This window comes from Panicum virgatum, chromosome 2N, assembly GCF_016808335.1.
Source record: "Panicum virgatum strain AP13 chromosome 2N, P.virgatum_v5, whole genome shotgun sequence".
In the NCBI taxonomy this organism is placed as follows: Eukaryota; Viridiplantae; Streptophyta; class Magnoliopsida; order Poales; family Poaceae; genus Panicum; species Panicum virgatum.
In genome coordinates this window covers 12,472,951-12,491,468 of record NC_053146.1, presented here as the reverse complement: position 1 = coordinate 12,491,468, position 18,518 = coordinate 12,472,951, and the positions used below count along the sequence as shown (strand labels likewise).

The window sequence follows — 18,518 nt, the reverse complement described above, 5'->3', positions numbered from 1 at the left end:
CTAGAGTTTCTAATTAATCAGCCAAGACCAGAGCCATATAGTAATTGTGGTTGTACTGTTTTCTTGGGTGGTTCTCCATGTTCCATTTAACACATATGATCTTGATTAACAATATTAAACCATCATGAACATGAAGTAACAAGTATAGTATTTGTAATATTATCCACCCATATCCAAGGTAAAGCAACTAGCATAGCTACCCAACATGAAATTAAACCCAAGTTGATCAAGGAATAAGATATACAATACTAGGCATGTCCTTAACTCGGTTCCCATCAAATTATAGACTCGTGCATGAACATAAAAGTAAATGTGATAGATTTGGTGATTTCATGGGTCAAAAGTATGATCAAGGGTCCACTTGCCTTCCTCAAACTGCTGCTGGTCCGGTCCTCCGAAGCCTTGATCTTGCTGCTGCTCCTCGAACGGCTGATCGTCTAACGCATCGCACACGCACATGCAAGCAAACATGTACAAACAATAAGAAACAGTACACCAAACAACATAAACAGTACAAAAAGAGGTTACTAAACTATTCTACTCATTGCAACGATCGCGTGAGCGCAAAGATCATCGAAAACGGATCTAAAACGAGAAAGTTATGGCTAAAACAAGATCTAAGGACTAATTCGTAATTAAACCTTATACGCAGGGGCTAAATCATAAAAACAGGGGCTGATTTGTAAATATTTTTCAACAGAAGAGGACGGCGGGTTAATTTTGGAAAAATAGAGGGGCTTTAGTGCAAAAAGACCATGGTTGACCGTTTTCCGGCTAGGTTGACTTCGATCCGATCTAATCTGAGCCGTGCGTTTTGGATCTGACGGCTAGAGTTCTTTGGGGCGGGCTGGCGGCGGCGGGAGCGGCCGGCGGTGAGCTAGGCGGCGGCGCGCGGCGGCGGGACGGCCGGAGTAGGCCAAAATGGCCATCTGGGCTCCTATTGGCTCGGTTCTTGGACTGGGAGCACGCGCGCGAGCACGCGAACTCGATTAGGGGGTTTGTGCGGGACATAAGCGAGCGGAGCGGCCGTGCGGCGGCGCATGGCGGAGCGGCGGCGCCGGCGAGCTAAAGCGAACGAAACGGAGCAAGAAGGAGAAGAAAAACAGGCCGATGAGCCTCACTACCTCGGTGCGAACCTCCTGGAGGGCTTGAAGTCGACGGGGACGCGTTGGAACGGCGGCGTCGTGAAGAACCCCGAGCTCCAACAATGGCGGCGGTTTTGGGAGCTAGGGTTAGCGAAGGCGGCGGCTTCGGTTCGATGGGATTCAAGGGGGGGTCTAGGGGTGCTTATATAGGGGTGGAGCACGGCCTTGGCGTGCGGGCCCAAGGAACAAGGCGGAGCGGAGATCCCGGTCGGATTCGACCGAGAGTCCTGCTCGGACGGGGGATGGAAGATGATCCCGACAGGCGGGGCCCGCCTGGCGGTGAGTCGGGGAGGGGAAGGGGGCGCTGGGCCGGTTGGGCCAAGAGGCGGGGAAAACGGGCCGGCGGCGGTGGTTTATGGGCTGCGAGAAACGAAAAAGAAAGGGAGAATGGGCTGGGCTGAAAGAGAGAGAGAAAGAGAAATGATTTTCCAATTTCCAAAACGATTCAAACTCTTTCAATTTAAATTCAAACTCAAAGATTTGAATTTAAGTTGAACAACAAGCAAATAAAAATGCAAACCAGCATGAAATGCACACACCTATTTTCCTTATATTTATTTTATGGCTAAATAATTTATTTAAGCTCGCGATAAATGCTCTAAATTCAAGATAAATTAGATGAAACCTTATCGAGCCTATAGAAAATCTAATCAAATTTATTTAGGTTCCTAATTTGCAAATACGGGTGTTACAAGATACGAGTTAGAATCTCAAAGAAAATGAAGTGGACGTGTTCATTCAACTAGAGCACAACTCATTTGCGGTAGTGGGGCTCCATGGGGACCAGCCCGTTTAGAAATGGGGACAGGTGGGAAGGCCGGGGCGGGGACGGGTTTGATTTTTCAACTTGTGGGGAACTCGTGGGGATCCGAAATAGCAAGCCCACAAGGCCCATATGGACTGAAACCCTAACCATTTCATCTCCTTCTCAGTCTCTCCTCTCCCTCTACTCTCCACAATCCCCATCTGCTGCTGCCACACCTTCTCCACGGGGCCTCGCCAGCGTTGCTGCCTCGGGCACTCGTGGCACCGCCCATCGCCAGATCCCACCTGTCCGCCATCTCCTCCGAGGGTCTGACACTAGCGCCGTTCCACACGAGCCAGACTTCGCCTGACGCCTATCTACATCCTCTCCGGCAACAAGCACCACCCTGAAAGGATCTTTGGATGTCGCCTAGAGGGGGGTGAATAGGCGTTCTTAAATTTCTGCAAAATATAGCACTTGAAAACAGTCAGTATACTGACCGGTCAGACAGACCGGTCTAACCGGTCCAACACTTAACCGCAGAAACAAAATATGCAACCGGTCAGACCGGTTGGAGTGACTGGACAGACCAGTCCAATGCAGAACCTGCCCAAAATCAAAGTTTCTCCCCTCTATTGACTCTAACACAAAAGTAACTTGGTGTAGTGTCTCTGCAGGTGATATCAAATATATTTCTAGTCCATGCACACAGAGAAATAACACAACCAAGTAGATCGAAGCGGAAGAACAAAGTAATAGATAGAGAAATGAGTAGTGAGGCAAACCACAAGGAGACACAAGTATTTGTTTCCCGAAGTTCAGATTCACCAAAGTGAATCCTACGTCTCCGTTGAGGAACTCGTTGGGCTTGAGTCTCTTGCAACTCGATCCCTTGAGTTGGGTCTTTTTCAACCACTCCTCCTTTCCACTATCTTGATCCTTTCCACCAGGGGGGCAAGATCACGCCTGCACAGACTTGTCGCTGCTCACCACACCGTCGGGAGCTAGCCGGCAACGCCTAGCCATCTAGGAGGCTCACCTCCAAGAGTAACAAATGCAAATTTGAATCTTTGACGGAATCAAGAGTGCTCAAGCTATGGTTGTTCTCAGCTGCTCAAAATGCAGCTCTCACAATGGTCACTTTGCTCACACTGGCTCAATCTCTCAACCCAATCAAATGATATGCAATCTAGTTAGCACAACTCACAAAGAGTGTTGGGGAGAGCTAGTTGGTCAAGAAAATGCCTCAAGAAGCTCTGGAATATCCAAGTAACCAGCAGCCCCCGCAAGAGAGGGCCAAGGGGTATCAATACTCACACTTTAAAAACTAGCCGTTGAGACTGTCAGACTAGACCAGTCAGACCGGTCCTCCAGACCGGTCAGGCTAAAACTAGCTGTTGCTCCCCCTGACCGGTCAGACCGGTCCCCCAGACCAGTCAGACCGGTCAGGGTCAGAGAACCCTAAACCACTGCTAAAAGACTTCTTTTGGTCCACCAAGTCAAGACTTGATCATCCAAGAATTTCTAAGTTAGTTCGCAGAGGTTTTCTCTCAGGATCCTCACATGGGTGATCTATGAGCACTTTTGACCGAGTCAAATAATTAATGTTGCATCCCTCTTGATAGTACGCCATACCTATACTCAAGATTAAATATGAAACACAATTCAATCACTTGAGCCTTGAATCACTTTAGTCTTGTCATACTTTGACTTGTCAATCTTGGAATTTCAATATTGCATTCTCCTATCGTGAGCAAATCTATACTTGAATCTATACTTGAGCTAGTGACTTAGAAATTCCAACTCTTAGGAAAATATGTCCATGAATCCAAGTCACTCCATAATATACTTAATGTATTGCATTGCTTCTCCCAATATAGCTTAGGTATGATACTTCGAAAAACCCCACGAATACTAGCAACTTCACCCTAGCAATTCACACATGGTAAGCCGTCGCTTTACCAAAGCTTGCTTAGTCCCTCGCACTAGTCATCTCGGTTGGCTTCTTCATCACTTACCCTTGCCATATTAAGTTAAGCTTTGCACATCAAAAATGAATTCCACTTGAACTTTCTATTTGATTGCTTGAGCTTGATCTCATATATAATACTCCATATCTCAAGCTTCCTCCAAACATCAATGACTTGAATAAAAAATAATCTCATACATGTGTCTTGCTTTGCAATCATTCTTTTAATAAAGCACCTTTCAATCTATGCCAAGCCATATATAGAAACTACGTAATATCATTGCATGAACACTTGTTTCTTGTTTCTCTTCACAACATGATTGACTTTCACTAATATTTGCCTTTTGTTTGATTCTATATCCATGAGCTAATGACAATAATTGATTTGCAAATAAATCCCTCCTCGTGACAACTTTAATAATATAGTTAGTCCTTTAATCATGTTGTCAATCAACTCACCAAAACCCATTAGGGCCTAGATGCACTTACAGCCCCGCCCGATCCTGACTTCGGCCTCCTCTCTTGTCTCCTCGCAGCACTGGTGCCTCATGGTCCTCCCCACTCCTCTTGGCTGGTCGTTGGCCGCCGCAAGTGTTCCATTCTGTCACAACGCCACCACTGCAGGCCACCATCGCAGCGCTGCCACCGCCCACCCTGAGTCCCCGACGCCGAGGCTGTTGAAGCGCGCCGCCCATCCCCACGGGGACCCGTCAGGGATAGAGGATCCGCGAGGAATGGGGCCGGGGGCCATTTTTACCCCGTTAAGCACTTCGAGTTCGGGGCCGGGGCTCCATGTCGGGGATCAGGGCGGGGCGGGGATTGCCCCCATCCCCGATCCCGACCTGCCCTGTTGCCACCCTAAAACATGAATTGAGGTCACCAAATCAGTCGGTGGTCTTGGCTATTACTCAGTTCAGTACTGAATGGACCGATCAACTCGGCCCAAAGAGAAATGATCTGGCCGAATCAATAGGTCCCACTGTGTTGACAAGCAGAAAAACAGCTGTGACCGATCAATTCGGTAGGTTCGAAAATTGATGACCAAACCAGTCAGTCATGGTGTTGATTCTTGCAAACCTCTTTGGATTGACATATTAATTAGGTGAGAATGAAGGTATGACACGACCGAATCAGTTGGTCACGTGTAAGTGACCCTTGACTCTATTTGAAAATAGCAAAATAGCTCACTGACTAATTCGGTCGAGCAAATGAGTTGGTCAATGTTATGTGTGCAGCATTTGGGGCAACAACTAGTTCTTTGGATGTGGGCATATTATGTTATACATCTCCAAGGAAGCTCTCAAGGCACCAGGAAGCATTCATACTTATATTTGGTAGTCAAGGGTAAGTGAAGCACTAGAGTGATTTGCAAAGTTCCTAATTGAAGATTAAGGACACTGTTACTGCTTAGAGAGTAGCAAGTGTGCATCCATCTTTCTCTTGATCTTGTGCAGGTCAAGTGAGGTTCTTTGCTTGTTAGTCTTGGCGATTGGCATCACCTAGACGGCTGGTGGTGTTCTTGGTGAGCTCTCAAGAAGAAGTCTTGTGAGAAGCCCCAAGAAGATTGTGCTTGGTTTGGAATCCATTGATCCAGAGTGGGAGAACGGATATCCGCTAGAGAGCACTTGATCCTTGTGTGGATTAAGGGAGAGCAATATCCTTGCATAGGCGCTCCAATGAGGACTAGGGGAGAGTGCCGACTCTTCGATACATCAGAAAAAATCGGCGTTCTAACCCTCTCTTTACTTTCCGCAATTTCAATTCCTAGATTTGCCATGCTAGTATAGGATTGGAACTAGGTTGCAAAACTTTGGAATGACTAGAATATTCACACTTTCTAAGGTTGCATTTGGTGATTAGGTTTGTGTGTAGGTTTCATTATTTCCATAAGAAAATTTAGTTAGAGCCTAATTCACCCCTTCTTAGGCATCTTGATCTGTTCACGTGGTATTGGAACATATGGACATGCCATGATGTTGACCATAGCCTATTAGCTAGGCATCTTCATGTAAAAGAATCAAGGTGGCTAATGGGTGGGTGAATTAGGCTTATACAATTTTTTTGGGAATAAAAACCTACATATAAGCCTAATCATCCCATGTACTTGAACTTTATAAAGTGCGGCAATTCTAGTCATTCCAAAGTTTTGCAACCTAGTTACAACCCTATACTAGCATGAAAATTCTAGAAATTGAAACAGCAAAAAGAGAGCGTTAGGATGCCGATTTATTCTCAAGGTATTGAAGAGTCAACACTCTTCCTTGATTCTCACATGAGCACTGTCTCAAGGTATAGCTGCTCTCCTTATCCATGCAAGGATCAAGTGCCCACTAGTAGTAATATATTCTCCAACTCCAGATCAGCAGATTCTAAACCAATCCCAACCTTCTTAGGCCTTGTCACAAGATACCTCCATGAGAGCTCACCAAGAACCACACCCAAGCCGTCTAGGTGATACCGATCACCAAGAGTAACAAGCAAAGGACCTCACTTCACCTACACAAAAGCAAGAAATGGGTGGATGCACACTTGCTACTTTCTAAGCACTAATAATATCCTTAACCTTCACTTGGAACTTTCAAAACACTTCTACTGCTTCACTTGCTCTTGACCTCCAAATATGAGGATGAGTCCTTCCTAGTGGTAATAGAGTTTATCTGGAGGAGACAAACATGCATATACATATATAGATCCACTCAAAAGAACTAGTTGTTAACTTGTTACCCTTGTATTGTGCAAACAAAATATTGACTGATTGTCGGTAATTACATTTTTGCATAGGGATAACCGTCACTGTCAAGTGACTGACTGATGCAATCACTATCCTTCTATATTGAGACTAGACACTGCTATCATTCTAGTAGCATTTTGTCGTGTCCAATGCACAAGTGACTAATTCGTTCACAACAATACATACGAGCACCGGATGAATATGCCATTCTTAGCATACCTTCAACTGCTAACTGCCTCGATTAATGCAAATCAACCGAGCACTATCAATCAATCATTATTGTAGTATAGTACAGAACCTCGACTGAATGGGCCTATCAAATACTTCGATCACTTCTTAGTCTAGATAACTCGTCCAATTCAATTGCTTTGAGTTTCTAACTCCCTTCCAACCTTCCTATGGCTTAACCTGAGCTGCATAGTATTAAAATTTCACAAGTGTGCATCACACCTATACTCTAGGCTCATCTAGGTTGAACTTATACCTTACCCGCTTTTATAAACCTGTACTACTCCAAGTACCTCTTAACACCCAACAACACCTGCAACTAGCTTGTCTTTAATCTTCTCATATTTCATTTTCACCATTAGTGAAACACAACAACGATAGGGTGCTAAGAAAACTATGAAAATCCATCATTGCACATATTTAAAGATTACAGTTGCAAAATACATGTTAGTTACAATGATCATGTTAGTTCCAAATTTAACTGCTTTGGCATTTCCAAGCCATGCTACATTGAATTAAACCCCCTTCAGGTTTCTAAAAATAACAAACCGGTATCCAATTACCTAGGATAAAATCTAAAACTGACATACATCCAGACTCATGGCAAGTGTGTCAAATATCACACATGAAAAAAATAAGTTCAGAATTTTCTTTCCACCAAATTGACCTCCAACTTTATCAGAACCACGAATATGACAACTGAAATGACCATATTACCCTCAAGTGCCACCTACTCAATGAGGTGTCGCTTTCTCATATAAGCTAGCCATGCAACATAACACCTATTAAACAAGATGTCACATTTCTTAACCATGAAGTTTTGCCATGGCACATCATGACACTAGGTGTCAAGTTCCCAAACCATCAAGACATGCAAATGCCACCTTACTGTACTATGTGTCACTTCCTTAAACACCAAGCTAACCACCATGATATATAACCGCCCAATGTGTCATATCCTCTAACTTTCCATGATATCCATTAGCCAAATATGCATTTATTTAATATTGGAAAAGATTGCATTTTGCATCTATAAATAGAAGATGAAGGCCACCAAGCATAGTACCATTTTGTTTTGGGCTTTTCAAGGTGAGTTTTCCCCTCTCTTTCTCAAGTTCTATCTTTCTCGCTCATGATCATGGCTAAATGCAATTATGTTGATGCCATGAGAGGTGGATATGGATGTTCATTATGGTCAACAATAGAGGAGAGAGAGAGAGAGGGAGAGGGGGAGAGAGAGAGGGAGAGAAAGCGAGAGAGAGCGAGAGAGAGAGAGAGAGAGAGAGATAGAGAGAGAGAGAGAGTGCAAATCGAGTTGGAGTTGAGCTCCAGGGACAAGGCATGTCATAGTGGTAGTGAGCCCCTTTGCCCGCCTTTGGCTCCGACTGCTACGATCTATGAAGGTTGCCTTGCCACTGCAAGGGCAACATCCACCACATGTTTGCATCGAATATAGCCCTTGGTGCTAAGTCATGCTAAGCTAACAGAAGGAGAAGGGGGCGCAAAAGTAAAGTAGAATGATACCAACATAGAGACCACTGAGGTGGAGCTAGTGATGGTGGCGTAGGCAATCAAAGCCACTACCATGTCCACAATGTATGCACGAGGGTTTGAGCTTACCACCCCAAATTGGCTATGGGGAGGGGTTAAGGAGGTCACCAAAGTCGGGGAAGATGCTGTGTAGATGGAGTGGTCTGTCAACCTCATAATGGCTGCATGAAAAATAAATCTAGGGGTAACCCTAATGATTTGATTAGCCTTGGCGTAGTGAGGGCAAGCACGATGGCTAAACAGAGTCGATTGAGGAATCAGAGAGTAAGCTACCGGTGTGCCACCGGTGAGGAGATAGTTGAAAAAGCCAACAGAGGCTCCAAGGCGCGACATAGGCAAGAGAAGGGGCAGGAGGGGATTTGGGGGGGGGGGGGGAGGTGTCAGGCAAAGGAGGTGTGGGCGGGTAGGGTATGGGCCGTGATGGTCTTTGATTGAGCTGGGCTAGGTGGTTCCAAATATAGATTGGATTGGAACATGTTTAAATAAAAGCTAGACTAGGCTTGGGCTAGGTTTGGCATATCTTTATTTTAAAGCCCAATAGTTTACATGACCAATATTTTCTAATCCTTTATTCTAGAATAATAAAACAAATATGTCTAATTAACTATGAAACCCTTTTCTTGTAAAAATTGCTAGATGGTAGTAAATGCTGTGAAAAATAAAACAAATAGGCAACTTGTCTTTCCAATTGTCCCTATGCGTGAGAGAAGCCTTCTTAGCATGACCTATGGATTATCAAGAGTAAGCATATGCCTTAGAGAGATACATACTAGTTCACCCAAGATCATAAGTAGTGTCTTTCATGAAGAGTACGATCTCATGGAACCATCTCATTCCAATTTCAGGTACATACCGAAAAACTGGCCACAGAGTGACAGACCAAGTTTAATGTCCAACGCTCATCAACATCTTTGCTGACGACTAAGGCAAGTTCCAATAATCGCTCTTGCTTACTCCTCTTGTTGCTACACTATGTCTTTAAAGCGATCTTAGTTTTCACCTTATGATATACAGTATATGATACCATGGTAACGTTAACGTAGAAGAATAGAGTAAGCACATGGTGTTGAGATTTGGCATTTTGGCACCAGCTGCATGCTTCTTCAGTTCATCATTCGTAAATGTACAGTATATACTATTTCTTTGGCTTGGTGTTTGTTCCCCTCTGCTGCTTTGTCTCATGCTCATTCGTATCATTCCCCAAAGATTCCTGGCGCGCCTTTGCTAGCAGATTAAGAATTAATAAACCGCATTAGGTTAGTCTCACATCAAATCCAGAGCGACTGATGGATCAAGCGACGACGACGCTGGATAGCTGCCAACAGTACTGTTCTCTTATGCTAAATCAACACCATCCACCAGCTACCAGCCAGTCAGTAGTACTGTTCTCTCATAACAAATCAGCACCAGCCACCAACCACCAACCACAGGCAAGCGAACACAGCTAATGCTTCACCATTGCTCCGGCATGCCACCGCAGCCTTGCCAGACACTTGAGAGCCCGCGGCCACGCCGTGACCCGGCGGCGAGCACGTGATCGATCTCAGATCATGGCGGAGGACGGCGGTTGGTTGGTTGGTACGGCCGTGGGTGAGATCATTTCGCTGACTTGTCTTCGGCAGCGGCGGCGCTCCAGTACCTGCTCGCCACCTCACCTCTTGTGCCAAAGGGCTCCATGTGGTGCCTTCTCGAGACGCGGTCGCGTGTGCACGTCACCGCGGGCCCTGCTGATTTTCCAAAAATACGTGAGGTTAATTAACTTTTCCAAGACAACTTAGAGTGCTTTAATTTTCACGCAAATGAAACCAGACCAGCGTGGAGAGATGTCTCGTGGGTGGCAACTAAATGTTGGTGTATAGTTTGGTCGCCTACTGCAAAGGGGAGTGTACGGCACGCAGCAACTGCGTTGCCCTTGACCCTTAAGAAAGGACACTCAAATATGTTCGTTGCATCTTTAAAAAAAAAGGTCGTTGTGGGTACAACTGAAAGATCATGTACCTTTTTTTGTCTGGGGAATTTTTGAGAAACATTGATCCCCTTTTTCAATTTGGATGAAGTCATGGGATCTTTGTACTCCAACATCCTCTTTTTTTTTCTTCCCTCTAGTTTGTGATATAATAATTATATTCTAATTTATGATACAATTAGTATGTTTGTTATTTAGTAATTACTGTGGATAAGCATTCGTATATGGTTGGGCGTTATTATCTGGGATTAAGATTGCAAGTATTATTCTCCCATCTGTCTTTGCCCTTCCAAATAGAAAAAAAAATCGCATTTTATCTACCAGTGGTGTTATCCCTACGAGCATGAATATCTACATCCCTTTCAATCTTACCATCAAACAAAACATACCCATAGCCTTAAATGCTGAGTAGAGCCATTTAGAATGATGGCAATAATCTCTCCACTTAACATATATATATATATATATATATATATATATATATATATATATATATATATATATATATATATATATATATATTCAATGGCAAAATTTAAGAAACAAATTAAGAAGTGCAATCACACAAAGAATTACAAAACTAAAAGGAGGGATATAAGGCATCCTTGTTGCTGATTTGTGCGCCTTACAAATGTAATCTTTTTAACTTTTCTAGCCCACGCGGTACGTGCCAATATCAAATTATGTATATGTATCTCTTTAATTTCGAAGTATTTTTTAAGGATTTTAAGAACATGATACATAAAGATAGAATAATTATATGATGTTTGGAGAATTTTAATTAGGCACCTAGATGTTGCAATACCTATTTATATATTATCTTAATGGAATAATATAGTGCATGCAATTTTTAAAAGTAAGTGAACCAAAAAAACCCACATTTCTCAAACATCATTATTTCTAAGACTTAAAGACCTAATATACTATTTATAGAAATAATGAATTGTAACAACAAATTAGGTTCCAAAAATAAGATAAAGAACCAGAGGTGAAACTGTAAAGATAGAATCAGAAGAAAAATGTGGGCGGGACAGGAGATATGCTCAAGATTCATGTGTGCGGCAACTAAAAAACCCCCAAATGTGCTTTGCCTCCCAAGAATAGGCCCCCGCAAGAAACCCACGGACAACAGATTAGCTCACACATGCGCACGCGCACGCGCACAGCGAAGAAATGGCGATGGCGATGCAGCCAGGCTGTCCACAATGGCAAGAGCAAGAGCAAATTTGCTCTTGCCTCGTTTCCCACGCCATCTCTGTCTATAGTGCCAAACAGTACATCTACAGTGCCAAACAGTAGATTTACTCCTCCATTTCCTCCTATGGCTGTGGACGAGCCCCCCTCCCCTCCCCTTCCACCTCTCCCCTTCCATGGCCGCCCCTCCTCTGGCGCTCGTCGCCGCTGCCATAGCGGCGCTCGCCGCCCTCGCCCTCGTCGTCTTCGCCTTCCGGCGATGGTGGCTTCGGCGGCGGCGGCAGCGGCAGCGGCAGCGCCGCGCGGTCCAGGCCGCCGCGGCGGTCCCGACCTCGGTCGCTGTCCAGGTCGAGATCCGAGCTTTCTTGTTTCCTTGTTCCTCTTTCGAATCGCCAGGAGGCGAAGCGGCGGTCCTTTTGATGCGAATCGGTGGTCCCTGTGTTTCTTGGAAAGTTGTTGGAGAGACATGGATCGATGATTGAGTGGGGATTTGGGGGGTTTCTTGGTGAAGCGCTACTAGCGGTGGATTCTTGGGCCTGTTATCTTGGGGGCAATTTCTCTTCGTTGTGTGATTTCTTCCAACATTGGCGATTCGTCTAGTGTTGTGGTCCATGGATGGTTTTCTCGGCCATTGGCTTGTGTCTTGGGTAGATTATGATAATGAACTGTGGCATTGATGGTTTGGTTCTGTTTTTGGTTGTCGTTGTAGCTGGGTCATGGTAATGGTTGATTAGGCTCTCTTTGTTGCTCATAGCGATTGAAGAAAAATACTGTTATTACATTTTTATGCTTAGTGAGCAGGATATATATTACTTGTTGTTTTCGTAGTTGATGAATCATGATGAGCAATGAATATCTAGTTCTACCATTCGAGCGAGAAAACATCTACTGCCTAATAAGAAGAAACTGATTAGCTGAATTACATCTCTTGAAAGCTGTTTCAAACATCAGAATATATTGGATTCTGTGAGCTAGTGAATGGCACTTGATTCTATAAGCACGCTTTAAACAAGTATTAGATTGGGTTTCCAATCCAATTTTTTATTCAGCTGCCATGGTTATGGCAAGAATACATTTCCTCACACAAACATGCCATTCTTAAAAGTAAGAAAGATTTGTGTCAAAAGTCATGACAAAAGGATTGTTGAGACTAATGCAGCCATCTATGTTCTTAGCCATAGACTTGGGCACTTTCCTTGATGTTATGTTTGGAGTGGTTGCCACACCAGTTGACTTTATGCCTCGAATAGACTGCCTATGCTAACTAATTATACCGAAATGCAATTGTGTACCTAGGCATTTTCATTACCAGAGATACATCAAACTCTTCTTTTTTCATTATTGTAGTTTCGGTATGCTTGTAGTGGTGTTCTAATGATTCACACTCTCTACTTGCAGGATGAGGATATAGATAGACCTCTTCTTTCTGAAAGTCGGGAAGTTCACTCTAGCCAGAGTAATAGTTTTTTTGGAAGTTCTGTAGGTGAACCTTCGAAGATTCAAACAAATAGGAGCAATACTTCATCTATAAGTCATTCAATTACCGATACAGGGAGGATTTATCCTGCTGAATGTTGCACTACACAAGGTGATCAATAATCATACTCAACCCTCTAGTGTCCTAGTTCGAAAATCATCTGTATTCTCATCTATGTTGGATTGCTTGGATCTGCTACATCCAATCATGGATTTTACAAAGACATTTTTTCAAATTTCTGAAAATTGCTACTGTTTTTGTAGGCGAAACTCATGTAATCAATGTTGAAAATGATACCCCTGAGGAGTTCCAATTAGGAAGCACACTAAAGCGTACAACACCAACAAATTGGCCAACACCTGATCAAAAGCACAGAAAAAAGGTTTCTGTAGAGGATAACCATAATGGAAGCATCCCGATGACGGATAATACATATCGTAAGCTATCCTTCAAACTTGACTTGGACGTTTTAGTAGTCCATTCCTTGCAAAGATTGGCATTTATATGCCCATTTCATCCAATCTTTTGTTAGAAGTGCAGATAGCAGCCTTGATTTAGAGGTCATAGCTGGTCCATCTCATGGAATAAGCTGTTCTCGGCAGTCAAGTAGACCTTCTATGCTCCCAATAACTCTTGGAAGAGTTCCCCCAAGTGATATAGAGTTAAGGGATTCTGAAGTGTCAGGGAAGCATGCTCTGATAAACTGGAATGCAAAGGTCAGTATTCAGGAAATGTTTATGCATTTATTGTCTTCAACTCAATGCTTTTGAGTGTTTGTTTCTCAGTACTTTTATCTTGTTGTTAAAACTGAATAAGTGATGCTAGCGATCAACTTCATAGTACCATTCTGTATGTTTTGTCCAAACTCATTACCTGACAAACTCAATGTTGGGAATTTGGATTCTGGGGCTAAATGTTTCAAACCCAATCGCTTACAATATCATGGCATGTTTTAGTGAAGCAATTAGTTCAGTAACTAAATGCAAAACTTTATCATCCTTTTCCTGAGTTCCGAGCGGAAACTGTTCCTGCAAGATTTGTCTTTTCTTTTGTAAACATTTCCATATTGTTAGCACCTTATTTGTGAGCAGAAATATATTGGTTGATCCTTTTTTCCTTTGTCGCAATAGTGATTATATATAAGACTTGAGAATTGACTTGCTAGAAAACTGTATTGGCTGTTGGGTAGAGCTGTCAAATCTTTATTTGGTTGTCTCCAGTGTACTGATCATGTCTGTAGTTATTACAGTCTTTGAGACCCTTATGTGCTGCAGTACAATGTAAGATTCTTCTTCATTCAAAAAAGTGATGTTTGATGTATTGGAATATTGCAGACATTGAAATGGGAACTTGTGGACATGGGCAGCTTGAATGGAACTTTCTTGAACTCCCAGGCGGTTCACCATCCTGATGTTGGGTCTAGGCATTGGGGTGAGCCTGCTGAACTTGCACATGGTGATATTATAACTCTAGGGACTTCATCAAAGCTATCTGTAAGTTCCTGATGTGCTTCGAGCATTTCTAGTTTCTTCCATGTTTGGTAACATATTTTGTGGGTCTTACATCCCAGTGGTTCAGTCGTGTAGTGTGCTGGACTTGCATTATGTCTTATAGGAGTCTGAATCTTGATAATTGATCTGAGCTGACTTGTTTCTAGAAGGGAATTGATTTTATGTGGTCATACCAGATCTAATGATCTATATTCTGATCCTTATGCATGGTATGTTCGTGAGTCTTGGTCTGGAACACTTCTATGAGGTTTAGATGGCCATTGTACTCTCATATGTTTAGTTTGGACTGAACATAAAAAATTATCCACCCATTTCCTACCATGGTTCCGCTAGGCGCTAGGCGGATTCTAGGCGCTGACCCTCAGCCTAGAGCCTAGGCGGGATTAATCGCACCTAGGCGTTGCTAGGCGTTTTGCTAGGCGTTCTATATCCATTCATATTTTACCTACAAAAGTCTATTAGAAAAGAAAAAACAAAACACATATGGGCCAAATATTACATAAAAAACCCATAAAACAGCCCAAGCCCAATTTGTAGCAAACTTATCTACCTCATCAACCCTATCCCTTCCATCCCGACCCCAACCCTATCCCTTCCATCCCGACCGCGGCGCCGGTCAGGGACCCCGTCCCAGCCTCCTCCGCGCCGCCCCCGTCCCCGCCTCCTCCGCGCCGTTTGCCACCTCCGCCGACCCGTCCCCGCCGCCTCCGCTCCGGTCGCCACCTCCGCCGCCCCCTTCCCCGCCTCCTCCGCGCCGGTCGCCACCTCCGCCGCCCCCGTCCCCGCCTCCTCCGCGCCGGTCGCCACCTCCGCCGCCCCTGTCCCTGCTTCTCTGCGCCAGTCGCCACCTCCGCCCGCCTAGATGGGCGACTACCCCCATAGGCGAGGCGACGGGCTTCGCCCAGCGCGTAGTCGCGCCTAATCGCCGGCTAATCGACGCCTAGCGGAACAGGGTTTCCTACTATTCATTATTAACTATTGAGCTCCATCCACCTCTAATTCATGCTTCTGGTCGTGTGGCCTTCCCCTTCCATTCTGTATGACAAACCATAAATCACTTATCGCCAGCTTGGCAGCTTGTATATACAATGAGCTTAATTTATGCATATGTGACCTACTTCATTTTGAAGGTGTAGTCCCAATCATGATTCGTTGGTGTTCCCTTATATACCAATCATATATGTGGAACTTTAGACCCCTTATGGTCATAGCTAGTCCATTGAATTTCCGTACATGAGAGAGTTTGCTCCCTCAAAATAAAAAAAGATGGTGTAATATGTTTATATTGGAGAAATTGAGGGAATGCTACATTTTGTGTCAATCATATTGTCAACAAACTGACTAGTTGGTAGAGCTTGTGTTGTAAAAGGCTTTATGCAGGAGGTATTTGCGTATAATGGCTAGGTTGTGGACAGGTGCTAGGATTGATGATGTAGGTGTAGCCTAGCACACCTGTGCAGGCCACACGAGTGTGTTTTATAGCAGTGAAAGCTGAAAGCTATGCTGTCTACTGGCTTGCACTTGCTAAGTGATGCTCATCATTGTTTGTATGTATGGTTGCTTGCTTTGTTTTTCTACTTTACCATTTGAGGTTTGGTTGAAACACTCCAACAATCATACTTTTGTTCATTAGTTGAAGTACACACACTATATGGTTCCAATGTTTGTTGGTGCTTGTTACTATTCAGCTTATTTGAGCATCATAACAACATTTCAATTGTTAGTTCTTTGATAACAACTTCCATGCCTTCTTTTTACCACTTGCATTTTGCTGTTACCTCTCTAAAGGTTCAGATTTCACTGCAAAATCAACGAGTTCCTGCTGGAGTTGGTATGGCATCTGATCCAATGGTAGCCCGTAGAAGCGGAAAGAAACTTCCGATGGAGGACATAAGCTTTTGCCAGTGTCCTCTGCAGGGGGTTGAACAGGTGGGTAATGAGAGAGTTCTTGCAAAGTCTTCATTGTTTTCTTTTTCTGATGCCTGATTGCGTTGCAGTTTGGACTCTTTGGAATCTTTGATGGACATGGAGGGGATGGAGCTGCCAAAGCTGTCAGCAAGTTAGTCATAAGTGTTTCTTTCATGCATGATTATGCATGCCATTGATTCATTGATTTATCCATATATTAGTTAACTCCAATGAAACAGCACTTCTTTTTGAATTCTTTTGTTTTAATATTTTAATCTGGAAATGCAAAACTGATGTTTTTCCTTTTGACTTCTAGGATTCTTCCAGAAAATGTGGCAAACATTTTATCTCATCCTGACACAAAAGAACGAGTTCTGTCAAGTTCTGATGCTTCTGATGTTCTTAGATATGCTTTTACTTCGACAGAAGCTGCAATCGATCATCAGTATGAGGTTCGCTCTATCTCGTGATGTCTCAAATGCTTTTTTTCAACTAGGTTTATGTGTTTGCAAGGTTGTGACATTTATGTTTTTGAACTGGCCCTGTATATCAGTGTTGTCAAGAAACTAGCAGTGTTAGTGATGCCAACAATTCAGGTCACCATTCATGAAACAGTGTCTTGTTGCTAATCCCTCCTCAGATTCACATTACTTGGTGATTTTGGTCCAAAACTTCCAATCTTGCTGCTAATGCTACTGATAACAGTACTTTGAATGTACCTTACTATCATAGAATGTAAAATCCTCCTTCATTCTAGAAAACAGTGCCTAGCCAGAAACAGCAATTATTGTTTGCTTTTGTAATTTTGCAGTCTAATCGGCATCTCTTATAGGCCTTACGTCATTTATATATTTTGCTGAGTTGAAGTTATATGCTCTTCCCTTGAATCAGCCTGGCGAGATGAACTGCTATGGGCTATGGCTTACAATTTTTCTTTTTACCGCAGGGATGTACAGCAACAGCCCTTCTTATTTGGTATGATCAAAATAAAAATTGTTTTGCCCAGTGTGCTAATCTTGGTGATTCAGCATGTGTGATGAGGTAAGAGATCACCTATTTTTAGCATACCCTGCCAGCTAATACATTAATTTTTCTTCCTATATGAGAACATTGTGACTAAAATGTCGCTGACCAATAATGACCTAACTTTTTCAGTGTCAATGGAAATACGATTGATATGACCGAAGATCATCGGGTAGCTAGTACAACTGAAAGAGCTAGGATTGCAAGAACTGGGCAGCCCCTGAAAGATGGTGAAGTTCGTCTTAATGGTACAATATGACCGAAGATCATCGAGTTTTTCCTTTTTTTCCTTTATGTAATTGATGGTGGAAGTCAAATCAACTCAATGTATGTTACCATTCCAATAGGACTAAATCTCGCTCGGATGTTTGGAGATAAGTTTCTAAAGGAGCAAGACTCGCGCTTCAGCTCAGAACCATATGTGAGCCAAGCTGTTCGTATCACCAGAGCATGTACAGCTTTTGCTGTTATTGCTAGGTAAATGCTTTTTCAATGCTAGAAAGGTAATGCTGCTTATTGCAACCATCCTCACCATTCAGGTTGTTTGTATGTATGCAGTGACGGGCTTTGGGATGTTATCAGCACTAAAAGGGCGGTACAGCTTGTTGCTGAGGTAAAAGTTCTGATGCTTGTGTTTTTGCTGCCATTGTTGTGCAGCTGCATTGGCCTTTCTTGCTTGTCTGTAGTCTCATGCTTGTTCTTGCCTCCACAATCTGCAGGGAAAGGAGAGGAACACCGGTGATAGCACCTCGCCGGATAAAGTAGCCAACCGCGTACTGAGCGAAGCTAGGAATTTGCGGACCAAGGACAACACATCTGTAGTATTTGTAGATTTCGACATTCTGAGAACAGACCCTTGTATTGCCAAATGACATGTCGGATTTCGAGGCGCCGTGTTCCATGAACCATACCCCCCTGCTGCATATAGCTCCAAATTTTGTTTCAGTCTTGGCTGCACCCGTTTTGTTTCCAATGAGATGTGGTGATATTCGCATGTGCTGCACCGGAATCATCTGTGAATTGGCATAGGAGCAAATTTCATAGTGTGCAAATCTGGTGCTTCAAGAGTC

The 18,518-nt window shown here is 43.5% G+C and overlaps 1 protein-coding gene across 1 annotated transcript; it reads left to right on the top strand.

Annotated features, from left to right (window-relative positions):
- Positions 1-11,675: 11,675 nt before the first annotated feature.
- Positions 11,676-18,518, top strand: LOC120659784 (protein phosphatase 2C 70-like). Its single transcript, XM_039938017.1, has 13 exons — positions 11,676-11,876; positions 12,928-13,117; positions 13,270-13,443; positions 13,547-13,722; positions 14,341-14,499; positions 16,306-16,446; positions 16,515-16,576; positions 16,742-16,877; positions 17,372-17,466; positions 17,581-17,696; positions 17,796-17,925; positions 18,007-18,061; positions 18,168-18,518. The coding sequence occupies exons 1-13, from the start codon at positions 11,706-11,708 to the stop codon at positions 18,318-18,320; spliced, it is 1,758 nt and encodes a 585-aa protein (XP_039793951.1). The 5' UTR covers positions 11,676-11,705; the 3' UTR covers positions 18,321-18,518.

Coding starts and splice junctions, on each gene's coding strand:
- LOC120659784 (XM_039938017.1), top strand. CDS start 11,706: ATGGCCGCCCCTCCTCTGGCGCTCGTCGCCGCTGCCATAGCGGCGCTC. Junction 11,877..12,927: donor CGACCTCGGTCGCTGTCCAG/GTCGAGATCCGA, acceptor CTCTACTTGCAG/GATGAGGATATAGATAGACC. Junction 17,926..18,006: donor GCTTTTGCTGTTATTGCTAG/GTAAATGCTTTT, acceptor GTATGTATGCAG/TGACGGGCTTTGGGATGTTA.